The 13872-nt window shown below is 28.5% G+C and overlaps 1 protein-coding gene across 1 annotated transcript; it reads right to left on the reverse strand.

The window, feature by feature from the left end:
- Nucleotides 1-9580: 9580 nt before the first annotated feature.
- Nucleotides 9581-12898, reverse strand: LOC112784853 (probable 2-carboxy-D-arabinitol-1-phosphatase). Its single transcript, XM_025828187.3, has 9 exons — nt 12324-12898; nt 11887-11992; nt 11551-11767; nt 11327-11445; nt 11077-11175; nt 10810-10863; nt 10643-10741; nt 10358-10465; nt 9581-10192 (listed from the first exon to the last, which is right to left on the reverse strand). Exons 1-9 carry the CDS (start codon nt 12656-12658, stop codon nt 9821-9823), a joined length of 1509 nt encoding a protein of 502 aa, XP_025683972.1. The 5' UTR covers nt 12659-12898; the 3' UTR covers nt 9581-9820.
- Nucleotides 12899-13872: the final 974 nt, after the last annotated feature.

The following is a 13872-nucleotide window of genomic DNA, read 5'->3' on the forward strand; positions in this document are numbered from 1 at the left end:
GGGATGCCTAAAAAGTTTGATCCTCTTGTAACGTTATTTGTATATTAAAATTAATTATTAAGATATTTATTTATAAATATATATAATTTAATTTATTTTTAATATATATTTATATTTTAATATACATATAATATAAAAATATAGTGTGTAGAAAAAGAATTTATCATTAAATTAATAATAAATTCATTTTGTACCCACTACATTTTTATATTTTGAATTAACACTATATGTAATACCATATATATGTTTTACTTTTGGCTTTAATATGGGTTACATTAGGTTTTGCCAGTATTAAGAGCCGCAATTGAAGAGAAACTTTAATTACCAGTATCATTAGTGATTAGGTCCTTTGGTTAGTGGTCAAGATTTGAAAAAAAAAGAAGCAATAGATACAAATTAAAAGGGAAAACGCAATTAAAAAGGAAAAAATATCCTTTTTATTTCTTACCTTTTCACTACTCAATCTACTTTCTTTCTTATTTTTATATGAGAAACGCATTAATTATTTTTAAATGAAAACAATAAAATTGATGAAATAATTTAAATGTGTAGCAAGACACTTAAATATATATATTCTTTACTTCATTCAATATTTAAAAAAATGTTTCGGAAGGTTTTTATGATACCATATAATTATTCTTTTTTCAATACGGAATTTTAAATGACAACTATTATAAGTATTTCTTTTGTACGTAACTACAATTATTAGTTTGTTGGGTATTTGTGGACGTTTCTTATTAATACAAAAATTCAGAATAAAATAAAATAAATAAAAAACAAGTGTTTGTACGTCCAAATGTGATTAAAACTCTTTGTGCTTCCAAGTGTGAGTCTAGCTCACCATCACTTCAACCCTAAACTTCTATACTTGTTTGGTGAAGAATGAAGAAACTAGAAAAAAGAGATATTGAAAAGTTAGATATGCTAAATTTTCCATTACTAGGGGCCCCTCAAGTCATCAACCGTGGATAAAACTCTCTCAAATTTGTTGATATTAAGTTGGGAGGGTTCATTATGGGACCATTGAATTGAAGCTAAAAATGTGATAGGGTATATAGATTTGTCATCCCCTTTTCTTTCTTTCTGGTGGCTAAAAAAAACTTTACCTCTTTCTTGTAATAACCACCAAAACAATGCAATAGGGAAGCCATGAATATGTGATGGTGATTATTGGTCCCACAAAATAAATTTGCTAACTCCCCCCTCCTCCCAATGCAAACTCATATGGGAGCATATTTCACTAATTATAAATTAATAAATAATTTAATTTTATTTATTTGTTTCTATCATTATGTCACACGCCTATGATTGATAAGACTTGATCTAATCTTATATTTATTGAAATCAACAATAATGAAGAAACCAAGGACGAAATATTTAATGTGATGCATTCTAAAGAGGTGTGACTATTTTAATTGGTTTCCGGTCTGCTCTCGTTACACTCTTTAATACATAAAAAGAAAAATCATGTGGTTGCAGTTGGAGAGAAAAAAGATAAAGAAAAGCATTTGGAACAAGACATGCCCATGCATGAATTATTAAAAGCTTAGGTCAACACATCCAAGTCCCCCTCTTTCTCCCTATTTTAAGTAGTTTCTCCAACCAAAACCATATATTATAGATCCAACATCATCACTTCTTCGCATAAATAAAAGTTGAGTACTAGACAATTTTATTGGCAAGACTGAATTAATTAAGTAATAATGAAATTTCATCACGTCTATAAAATCTTACTTAGGGATAGTTATACCATTCGAACTCGCAGATACGTATGTATTTATCTGTTTTTATCTGTTTGGGACAAATTTTTAGTAGGACGGATTTTTGGGGGTGTCGGAACGGGGTCGAATTTAGATAATATCCGCTCACTATATATATAATATATATAATTTTAATATAGAATATGTTTAATATATGTAAAATAATTAGTAAATGATTAATAATATTATATCACATATTTAAATTTTTACTTTAATTTATGTTATGTATGTGATGATAATTATATAAATTTTAAAATTTAATTTTATTTATTGAATTTTTATAATTATAGAATCGAATAGAAGCGGGACGGGTACTCGCAGAAACAAATTAAAGTTTAACATTTTACTATTCGCAAATAAAAGTGGCACGGATTTTATACAAAAAGTCGAATAGAGAAAAAACCTGCCCCTACCCGACCGATGCCACTCCTAATCTTACTTAACAATCCTTTTTGTTAGAGAGGACTGGTATGTATGTAATTAAGCTGTGTAGTTTAATTAATTAGAGGGAAAAAATAAAAAATAATCCAGAGAGACAAGATAGGGATGAAAGAGCAGCACACAAGGTGTTATCGTTATTATTATTGATTGAATGCTTTCTCTTTTTGAGGTACAAAGCAGTGTATGAGGGCATATTGTTTAGGTCATGGACCCCATAAACTAAGGACTTATGGTCCAGTTCATGGGGCATGCATGCTCCTTCCTCATTATTCATTTCTCACCCTTGCTTATGCTAAACGTAACTGCATCTAGTACCAATAATCACACTAACCAAAATTATTAGAGACAGAGCGAGGAGGGGTAAATACAAGAAACAAGTGGCTAATAATATTGTGTGCTTATGTTTTAATTATATTTGCACTATTGAGGTTGAAAATTGAAATTAGTCGGTGCTCCTATGCACAAGAAAATTGATTTTTTTTTATTTTAAGAAAAAAAGAAAAACCACATATATATAAATAAAAAAAAAAGTGAATATGAATGCATGGTGCTTGTGAAACTTCCTGGAGTGTAAAAGAAGGCATATGCTAACAACTTTTCTTTTCATTTCATTTCAATATAATTGACAGTTTTTAACTTTCCCCAGACAAAGTGGAATAAATTAGATTCCTTATTCCTTCCCAAGTAGTAACATGTTTCTCTCAAATTAAATTAATAAAAACAAAAAACCATGCATAATCAATTTCATAATTTCATCAGCAGCTTGTGAACCAAGCTAAGCTAATAGCTGAAGCTGATGGCAATGCAAACACATGTATATGTTTTTCACTTCATCAATAAACCATGAATTCATTCCTTCACCCTTTTCATATTACGAAAGTTCGTGGTGGTGCAACTAGCTAGCAACTAATATATTATCGATAGAGACTAAAGATTCATGGTAGGGACTGGGACCTAAACCGCAATCACATCAAATACATCTATCATGCACGATTAACTTAACGTACTATGATCTTAAAATTTTAATTATATATATCATATTAACCTATCTTATAACGGTAGAAATTCAGGTGAAGTCAACTTCACGTGAAGTTGATCCTGAGAGCCGTTAGATAATTTTCCTTATTTGACTAAATTTTCATCAACTTCACGTGAAGTCGACTTCACCTAAGTTTTCATCTCTTATAATATCAATATGAAAAGTCAAGAAATTAAATAGTTATGTGATAATTTACCCTAATTGTAATGTCACATAAATTTATACCGTTACAAAAACAACTTTAATTTGTATGATATAGACCCCAGTAGTCCCTTCACTTTAATTTATTCATCTTTTGAATGTTTTTTTTTTCCTTCTTATTTTCCATCCTATTGGTGTAGAGAACAAAACTTATAGTTCTAATGGATTAGAATTGAAACGGAAGGTGAGGGTGACAATTCAAAAGGGTAGAATGGAATCCAACTGAAAAGTGAAACTCTTTGTGTCTTGGCCTTATGTAATACCCAAGAAATTCTCCACAACAAAAACTGGGAGCATATTATCTTTTACTGAAAGAGAAAAAAAAAGGTTGGTTAAATTCTTTTTTGATGTGGCCATGAGAGTTTTAGAATCCTTTTTCCAATTTCATTTGTTGATGAAAGTTGAAGGAAGCTTGGTACTACCGCGAGAATGTGAAATATCACATGTTGGACCAGCCAGCCAGCTAGATAGATAGATCATCTTCACAATCAATAATAATTAATCTTTTCTTTCTTTTTCTACTTTTTATTAATTCTTTTGTTTTTAATAAGGGACCTATGTTGTTCAATTCAAACTACTTCAAATAAAACGGTGTTCATATCCTTAGCTCTTGTTCCCAAACCAAATGTATGCTAATATATTTTAGTGTCTAATTTATTAAAAAAAAATTAAAAGTTTATCTTAAAAAAAGTTAGACAAATTTGACACTAAAATGATCAAATTGGCCAATATATTTAATTACTACGAAAATTTGAAAACCACAAGTAATTGTGGAAGTAATTTTGAGATGGGTAGAGAAGTAAAAGACTGAATAATCCAGTTTCGTGTTTATTTTGATATTTATGGTTGTTGAATTAATGTAACTAACAATCCTAGACGACTACCAATGAATTCAGTATTAATATTCCATTTAAATGAACTTAGATTATAAATATGCATAGTATTTAATGTCACCACTATTGCTATATGGACCACATTCTTTTAATTTATGAGACGAAGGTTTCGGTCGCAGGTGGCTAACAATATCCACAGTACATGAAACTAGCTATACTATTATTAATCTACCTGTCTATATATCATGCCTGCTTTTTCCATTGAAGTATATATAAATTCAATAAAGCTACGCGTTAAAGTTTTTTTTTTCAAAATTTATTTAACTAAGTCATAGCATGTTTCTTCTTTTCTCTTATTATTATTCTTCAACGTATTATTTTCGTCATTTTATTCTTCTTCAACGTCTTTTATTTAATTTTTTTTCTTTTATTTTTTCTTTCTCATCCTCTATTATTATCATTTTTTTTCTATATATATTCAAAAAATTAGTACATAAAATTTTTGATTCGCCATAGCACAGAATTTTTTAATGAAACCACATATCCAAACGGAAAATGCTATGTGTCCTTTAAAATTCAGCCTTTATTCAGCCTTTAAATTTAAATAATATTATTTAAATAAATTTTAGTTAAAAGATATTCCTAATTTGTAGCTAAACATGTTGTAATTAAAATTAATTTAAATTTTAAATACCAGAATTTCTCTAACTTCCTACCTACTTCATAAAATAGTTATTTTATTAGTTTTTTATTTATTTGCACGTCCTCTTCCCCTCTCTCGTGTACGTTCTTTTTTTTTCTTCTCTCTTCTTTACAAAAATTTTCATAGAAGAGTATTATTTCTCTACAGGTAAATTTATTATTTCATATTTAACATTTTATTATTATTATTATTATTATTATTATTATTATTAGATGAGTCGTGCTATTTTGTTTCTATTTCGAGTGACTTACATACTAACTCAAAACTCATTCATCATTATTTTAATAAGATTATATTAATATTTGAATTAAATAATAAATAATCAGTGTATATATCAGTATTCTTTTCTTCTTCTTTATTTTTTTCTTTCTTTCTTTCTTTCTTTTATTTTTTTTTGAATTTTTTCATTGCTTATTTGAATATTAACGCTTTTAAAATTATTAAAATGTATGTTCGTAAAAATTAATTTTTTTCAATTGTAACACATCTAAAATTATTAAATTATACATAAAATATTTTTAAAACACATCAAAAATTATAAATCTAAAATTTAAATTTAAACATTAAAAATAAAATTAATTTTTTATATCTTATTCGAGAAAAACTCATCTAATATTTCTCTTTTTTTAATACTTAGATTTTTTCGTTACTTATTTTAATATTAATGCTTTTAAAAGTATTAAAATGCTTGTTTGTAAAAATTCGATTTTGTTTTCAATTGTAACACATCTAAAATTATTAAGTGATACAAAAAATATTTCTAAAACACATCCAAAATCATAAATCAAAAATTTAAATTTAAACATTAAATATAAAATTAATTTTTTTTATATCTTATTCGATAAAATTCATCTAATATTTCTCATTTTTTTATTATTTGTTGAATTTTATCGTTACTTATTTGAACATTAATGCTTTTAAAATTATTAAAATGTATGTTTGTAAATATTGGTTATTTTTCATTTATTACACATCTAGAATTATTGACTTATATACAAAATATGTTTGAAACACATCCAAAATTTTAAAACGGTTTAAGATTTATTTTAAAATTTTAAATTCAAAATTTTGAATTATAACTAATTTGATTTTCGGATGTGTATTTAAATTGTAATTATAATATATTAATAATTAAGTATATTAAATTTAAAATAGAAATTTAAAATTTAAATTTAAATTTTAAATTTCAGTTTTATTTAGTTTGTATTTTGAATGTGTATTTAATTTTAAAAAGACACTAAATCTATTTAAAATTTTTAGATATGTTTGTTTTATTTTTTTAAAATTATTGTAATAAAAGGCTGAATATTGTACAACTTTTAAAGGATACCTAGTTGAACTGTATCCAAACACATTTATATCCAACTAAAAAAATAAGAACAGTATAAAAATTTTAATGTACAATACAAAAAATTTATTATACAATACAAAAATTTTAGTGCACAGAACAAAATTTTTAAAAAATTACATATTCAACACATGAATATTCACAATTCAACCAATAAAATACATACAAAAAATTCGGGTGCACAGTATAAAAATTTTTTAAGCACAACACATAAATTTTTGTATGCGCAGTACAAAAATTTTTAAAGAATCATATGTCCAAATAAAGTATTGACTCACCTGACTAACAAATCACATTCGTAACAAAAAATTATGTGTTATATGCAAAAATTTGAGTGTTATGTATAAAAATTTCTATACTATATTAATAAATTTATACTTTATGCAAAAATTTATATATTAGGTCAATAAATTTGTGTATTCTCCAATAAAAATTTATGTGTTAAAAAAATACAAAAAAATGATAATATATACACACTTTTTTTTAAACTTATACCAACTTAATTAAATTTGATTAAAAAAATTTGTAAATATAATATCATCTATATAAATAATAGGTTGGCAATTTTATTATTAGGGTAAAGCTATACTTTCAAAATCTTTATACATACTTTTATCCCAAAACAATTACTACATAAAACTTTTATAAATATATTTGCCTGTTATTTACCAGAATAACTCACATACTACTACTAATAATTAAAACCAAACTCTCATCCTTTTAGAATATAAGATTTCTTACCGATCATATATACCAATCATTTTTGTCTAATCATGAGTGTATATGGAATATATAAAAGTAAAACTTGAAGGAAACTAACTCTTTATTTGTGCTGTGTCAATAATAATGCTAACTGCTAAGTTTTTTCTTGATTTCATTCTTCTATTATACGCTTGTCAGAAGGATATTACCGACATAATTTGGATACTATAGCCAACAGCTTATGAATATGATTTCTCAGAGAGAAAACATGTGATTAATAAATAAGCAATTAAATTAAATGGATGTGGGTGAACAAAAGAAGCCAGAGCAATTTCTTTTGATTATTTATTTTTATTAAGTTTAATGCATGTTTGTTTGCATATGGACACATATGGCTATTTGACAATTACATTATTCTAATCCTGCTTGCAATTGGTGATTCTGACAAGAGATTTTGCTGAATTCATTATTTATGGATATACATAAGGCTTTTGACCTTATAGCCAACTAAGGAGTGACAAATAATTTCTTTTTGTCTTTTAAATTTTCTTTTCCTAAAATATTAAGTCCAGACAAAGGAATAGATAGAGTAAAGATATATGGTAATACAAAAATTATATATATAAAGTCAATTGACCTGAATCTCTTAAACTAATTTTTTTCTATTTTATTTATTGTACTAATATTTTCTATTTTCTTTATATGTATTTTCTTAACTGTAATTACTAAATTGTTAAACTAAAAAATTCAAATAAACTCATAGAATTTAAATAAGTTTGAATTAAAAAACTTTACAAATAACTAAAAGCAAAAGCACACGGCATAGCATGTACAATACAACGACTGCTTGGGGGTAAAAATTCAACTGAAGTCTACTTCATGTGAAGTTGATATCTCAGAACTGTTTGATGAAAATTTAGTCAAATCAGTTAAATCATCTAACAACTCTCAAATATCAATTTCACGTGAAGTCGACTGCACCTGAATTTCCACCACTACTTCGTCTTCTAATTCAATTTCTTACAAAGACGAGTAGAAAACTGCTATATGCACTAACATTGTACTAGGATAATCTATAAATATGAAAATTTAAGAAACATAATCTTTAAAACTATGACATGAGATTTGGCATGGCTTCTTGGAAGTTTGTTGAAGAGTCCAATTTCAGCATTAGAGGGAAAATTTTAATTTTGAGTTTGAATTGATATATCTTCTACAAATTCTTGTGTCAGCACAAAAAGAAATAAAAAAATCTACATGTAATAAGAAGCTGACAATGTCGGCAAGTTCAACAACCAGTTCCGTGTGATGGGATAGATCAAATGATAGACATACTTGATCATTGATTTTTTTTTTCTGAGTTTGTGTGAACTTCCCAACCATATATATAGTTGAAGTGAATTCCTCTGAAATTCTAAGTTTACCAGTTAAAATTGAAAGAACAATTGTACCGTAAGTAAATGAAGATGTTTCACGTCTAATAATAATAATAGAAGATGCGCAATTTGCGCATCATGTCTACTCTGCCACACTCACATGCAGCATCAATGGCAAATAATTCCATTATTTCATATAAATGGTTGGTTAGTAAATCCTAAGGCTACCACTATTATCCAAAGTCCAAACCTTATTATTAGAAATTTAATTAATTGAAGATTCATGCTGGTAAGAAAATTCACCATCTAATTGCTGTAGCACTGTGTATAGTACATGATAAACAGATGAAGAGCTAGTGGATAAGATGGTCAGATGCCTTATCAGCTTTGCTTTAATTAAAAGAGTGCATGGAATTGCTAATATAACTATTCCACCATAAAAGAGCAACAATATCATATCTTAAAATGAAAGGGGGAAAACAGTGCCATAAAGTTCTTCAAGACTTCAACTATGGGATTATATGTGTCACCTTGTTAATGCTTAGTATCTTTGCAGATTTCAAGTCATTATGCAAATTTTTATTGGCGCCCATAATTTTATTGTATGGGGATGTAAAGGAGCTCAATTGACGCAATCACTAAACCTACTTTTTCATTTTTTATTTTGAGCTCCTTTTCAAGTTTCTGGATTTAATCCAACAGCTGTTTGTTTTCAGCACAAAAAACAAAATAGCAGTTTGTTTTGACCTGGAACACTGAGCACTCATCGTGCAAACTTTTGTACTAATATTTTGCAGAAAAAAACTCAGATATGATATTCTTTTTATTCAAAACATATGTACTATTTTTAATCAATCAATTTTCTTTTTATAAAATAGTGCATATCTTATGTTTTTATTGGAAACTAAAACTTACAATAAGTATAAAATAGATGACACAGCCATCTTGAAGTGATACGTATTAACATGGAAACAGTTTTTTTTACAAGAAAAGAATGTCTAAGTAGACAATATGATTATTAAAACAAAATAACGTAAGTAATTATATTCATAGAAATAAGTATATAGAAATTAATTTAAAAAATATAAAGACTTGAGTGTATGATATAAAATTGATTAAATAAAAATATCAATAAAAAAATAATTAAAACTTAAACCTATCACATTATTAAAAATAATTACATATAAAATCATTAAATATTTTTTATTTTATCAATCACATATCTCATATATCTACTTCTTTAATTACATACAAAATCATCCAAGGGCTTAAATATTATTTCCTGTTCAGAGATGATGAAGAGTCTTTACATTATTTTGAATATTTAACCATCTTTAATGCTTGAAAATTTGGATGCTGGGGACATGGGGTCACTTCAGCTTGATAAATGGAATGATGCATTTGCAATAGTATACAGTTAAAACTCTTCACCATCCTCTGTTGATCTTGTAATAGGGATGGACCATCTCCCCAAATGTGCAGTATAATTTATGCACCTTATGACACCTCTTCCTTTAGGGCCATCAGGAAAGTCAAGGACACTAACACTCCCTTCGTCAAGATGAAATGACCCTAACCATTCCTTGGTCAAGTTAAGGCAGTGCCCCATTAGTGCTATGTGGATTGCTGGATGAGCAACCGCGACCAAGACTCCTTCGCTCGATTCATCGGATATTTCATCTAACAGGGATTGCCATGCCTTTTCAGATTGATCCCATAATGTTGTTCTCAACCCATCATCAATCCTATTTAACCATCCAGGCTGAATTGGGGGAAAGTTGGATAGATCCTGCAATAAAGGAAAACTTTAGAGTTTAGACAGAACATACCGATAATGAAGCATAGTTATTAATTATGTACATCAAGATTAGAAGCAACCATCAGTACCATACATTTGGTAAAATACTTTGCTAGTTCAAACACTTGCTATTTTGGTGAGGTTTTTGTTGCTTACCATTTTGGATTGCTGAAAGATTGTTTCAACATCTAGGCTACCGATTTGCTTCAACTCAACATAGCGTGGCACACAGTCTGCACCCAAGCAATCTGCAGCTTCTTGTACCTAAAGTTATATCAAACGAATTAATAATGGAAATCGAAATCGACTAGTTCAGGAATGCAATGCAATACACATATTATAACTAAGTTGGTTCATTAGTAGATATATATACTTTCAATAAATCAATTTAAACAGGAAATAGGCATATGGTTGATGAAACAGGAAATAACCGTAGCATACCTTGGAGATGGTCATGGCAGTCTCAAAACAAGCCTTGTTAGGACTACTAATTATGGAACTCACTTTCAAATCAAGAAGTAGCTCTGCAGATTTCTGGGACTGTTAAATATTTGAAAGGTCAGACAAATAACTTTCTAACACCTAGTTCTGATGATTAAATATAGTACCTGTATAACACCAAGCATGTTCATTGGATGATCACCAGCAAAAGGAAAATCATTCTGTTCAAAATAAGCTAGTTTGTTACAAAACTTGACATGAAAAACGTACTTAAAATAAAGTTTATTGCAAAGTTTTAAAGTTTATTCCTCTGCATATCACCTGCAGCTTTCATAGAAATTGGAACAAATACAAAAATCAAAGTTTTGGGATATTCACTGATAACATTTGGCCAGCTACCTCTATCAAGATAAATTTTAGCCTATGGTTTATACCTCCGTATTTCCCTGTGTAGATCCATTACAAACAAGTATGATCCGCTTATTTGTATCTCTGCCTCCAGATTTTCCACCAGCCACTGGTGAACCAGGGGTCTGCATTAATAAAATAGTTTGATAACAATCCTAAATACAATCTCAAATGTGAAGAAATTCACATTTTCTCTAATTTAAAGCTTTGTCACAACCCAGAACCACAACCACAACCACAACCAAAGGTCCAAAGCCAGTCAAGACTCGGACATACCTGATTTAAGCGATCGAGGCAAATGTCCGGAGATCCGCCCTCAGGCCTAGGAATGAAATCCAGCACACTTACACCACAATTGCTCTGAAGTAAACATCTAAAATACTCCACCCCTAAACCTAATCGTTTGGAACAAAAGAGAAAAGGTGAGAATAATGTTCCAGTTGATAAGATTCCTTTTTTTTCCATCATCAGAATTTTCTTAGAAGGAGAAAAACAGGTACCAATTGCTGTAGCAACAAGAGCCTGATTAACGGCATTGTGAGCAACCACAAGAACAGACCTGCTATCATGTGCTAAGATTTTAGTCCAGCAGTTCCTAGCACGTTCCCATAGCTCTCTCACCGGATAATGACCATCGATGATGAAATTCGCAGCATCCAGCTGCCATTGACGATAAGCAGAACCATATCTCTCTTTCCCCTCATTCTTCAACAGACCCTAAATCACAATAACAACACAAGCTGACCTAGATCAATCTACAATGGACTAAATAACAATCAGATAATGAAAAATTGAATATGTTTTTCATGACTAAATTACATTATTCTAAACCATACTTGAAATGAGTACAAGTCAATCTCCCTCAATTCATACTCTGGAATTATTGGTTCTTTACGTCCTCCCCAAATGATCTCCGCTGTTCTCTTGGACCGTTCCAAAGGACTACAAAAACGAAAAACCACTCTAAACCTTTTATCACAGCTCTCAAGCAAATGACGATCGCTAAATTGTTCACAGTTCATGTTGAGAAATACATCTAATATCAAGTGAGCTGAAAAAATTGAGGACCAAAAAACAAATCTTAAGTTTACTCAGAGATCACCTATAAAAAAATTCAATGCTCAAAAGTCGACTTCACTATATTTATATACATACAACTTTGTCAGGAATCAACCACTACTTCAGTGGCTAGTAATAACTATATGAACTAAGTACAGAATCTGAACTAACCTCTAACAAATTGAAGGAATCCGTAACCGTAACTAAGTGATACCTTGCAAAGCAAGCGTCGAAGTTGTCATCAATGAGCATCTGGCGGGAAGTCTCGGCCTGAGACTCGCCCTTTTTGGTGAGCACAGAGAAGTTAGAGCTCCCTTGGATCCTCCCCTCTGCATTCCACGTGCTCTGCCCGTGCCTCACCAGAACAACCCTCTTCGCTACCTTTAACGGAGGCAACGGCTCCGATGCCCGGAGATCCGAGCTGAGCCCTTCTCCGGGAGGCTTCTGTATCTCCTGCACGCTGGAGGAGCATCGAACGTCGCCGTACCTTGGGGGACTGCGATAGAGAAGACAAACAGAGGAAGAAGAAGGTGTTAGAACCGAAACCATTTGCGTTTTCAGTACCGCTAAGATTGTTACTGCATCTTTTTTTTTTTATTCTATGGTTTCGGTTCTTTCTAATATCACAGTTTCCAGGAGCACGCAATGGGAATGACACGTGGCCCAACAACCAACAAAGCTCTATCTCTAACACAGTAACCATGTCTTTAAAATATGTGAATGTGATTTATAAAATAAAAAATATTTAGTGATTCTATATGTAATTATTTTTAATAATGGTATAGATTTAATTTTTAATTATTTTTTATTAATATTTTTATTTAATCAATTTTATATCATACACTTAAGTTCTTATATTTTTAAATTAATTTTTATATATTTATTTCTATGAATATAATTATTTATATTATTTTATTTTAATAATTATATCGTTTTGTAAAAAATACTAAGTTTTCTCTAAACTTATATGGTTAAGAAAAAAATTTATCTTACTTTTTTAATGATAATTTATTTTAACTATAATTTTATTTTGAGAGTTGTATTTTATATTCTATAAGAGTATTACTATTTTTGAAATAATTATAATTTATAAATTATTTTTAAAATTTTAAAACTTTTAAAAGAATTTAGCTTAATTAAAAGATATGTAACAATTTCTTTATAAAATATACTATAAAATATTGATATCTTATAATTTTATAGAGTACTATGGAGTACTATGTAATTTTTATATAAAAAAATTATTGAAAAAAAATTCTATATTTTTTCGATATATATTGATAAAATTTTTAAAAAAGAACTATTCACTAGTTACCTATTATACATAAATTTATATAATAAAAAAAATAACAAAAAATAATTAAAAAATTTGTATAAAATTCGGTACCGTATATCAAAATTTTTAAATTTGTGTTTGCTAAATATTACAATATATCCTCCATGCTCAAAATTATTGTTTCAAAATTCCTACCATTCAAGAATTCACAATATTATTAGAATTTAATTTTTATTCACTGTGAATGTAAAAGAGTTTTTCATGTATTTTTATATTAATATAAATAACTAATTTTTAAAATTTACTTAAAAAATTATATAAATATATAAACGTAATCACATATTTTGTTATGATATAATGGGCTTTCTTCAGTAAAAAAAATGTAGCGGGCTACTAAACTGCAAACAACTTAAGGCTAGCCTCCTCTCTAATTCTCTATCATTGGCCCATAAATGGATGTCAGAGAAGCTCAGAAAGCCCAGAAAAC

The sequence above is a fragment of the Arachis hypogaea genome, chromosome 3, assembly GCF_003086295.3.
Source record: "Arachis hypogaea cultivar Tifrunner chromosome 3, arahy.Tifrunner.gnm2.J5K5, whole genome shotgun sequence".
In the NCBI taxonomy this organism is placed as follows: Eukaryota; Viridiplantae; Streptophyta; class Magnoliopsida; order Fabales; family Fabaceae; genus Arachis; species Arachis hypogaea.

Bases quoted from the DNA above. Each gene is read 5' to 3' on its own strand.
- LOC112784853 (XM_025828187.3), bottom strand. From the start codon at position 12,658: ATGGTTTCGGTTCTAACACCTTCTTCTTCCTCTGTTTGTCTTCTCTAT. The intron at 11,768-11,886 runs GTATGGTTTAGA...ATTGTGATTTAG, and splicing joins TTGACTTGTACTCATTTCAA to GGTCTGTTGAAGAATGAGGG. The intron at 10,466-10,642 runs GTATGCTACGGT...ATATAACTTTAG, and splicing joins CTGCCATGACCATCTCCAAG to GTACAAGAAGCTGCAGATTG.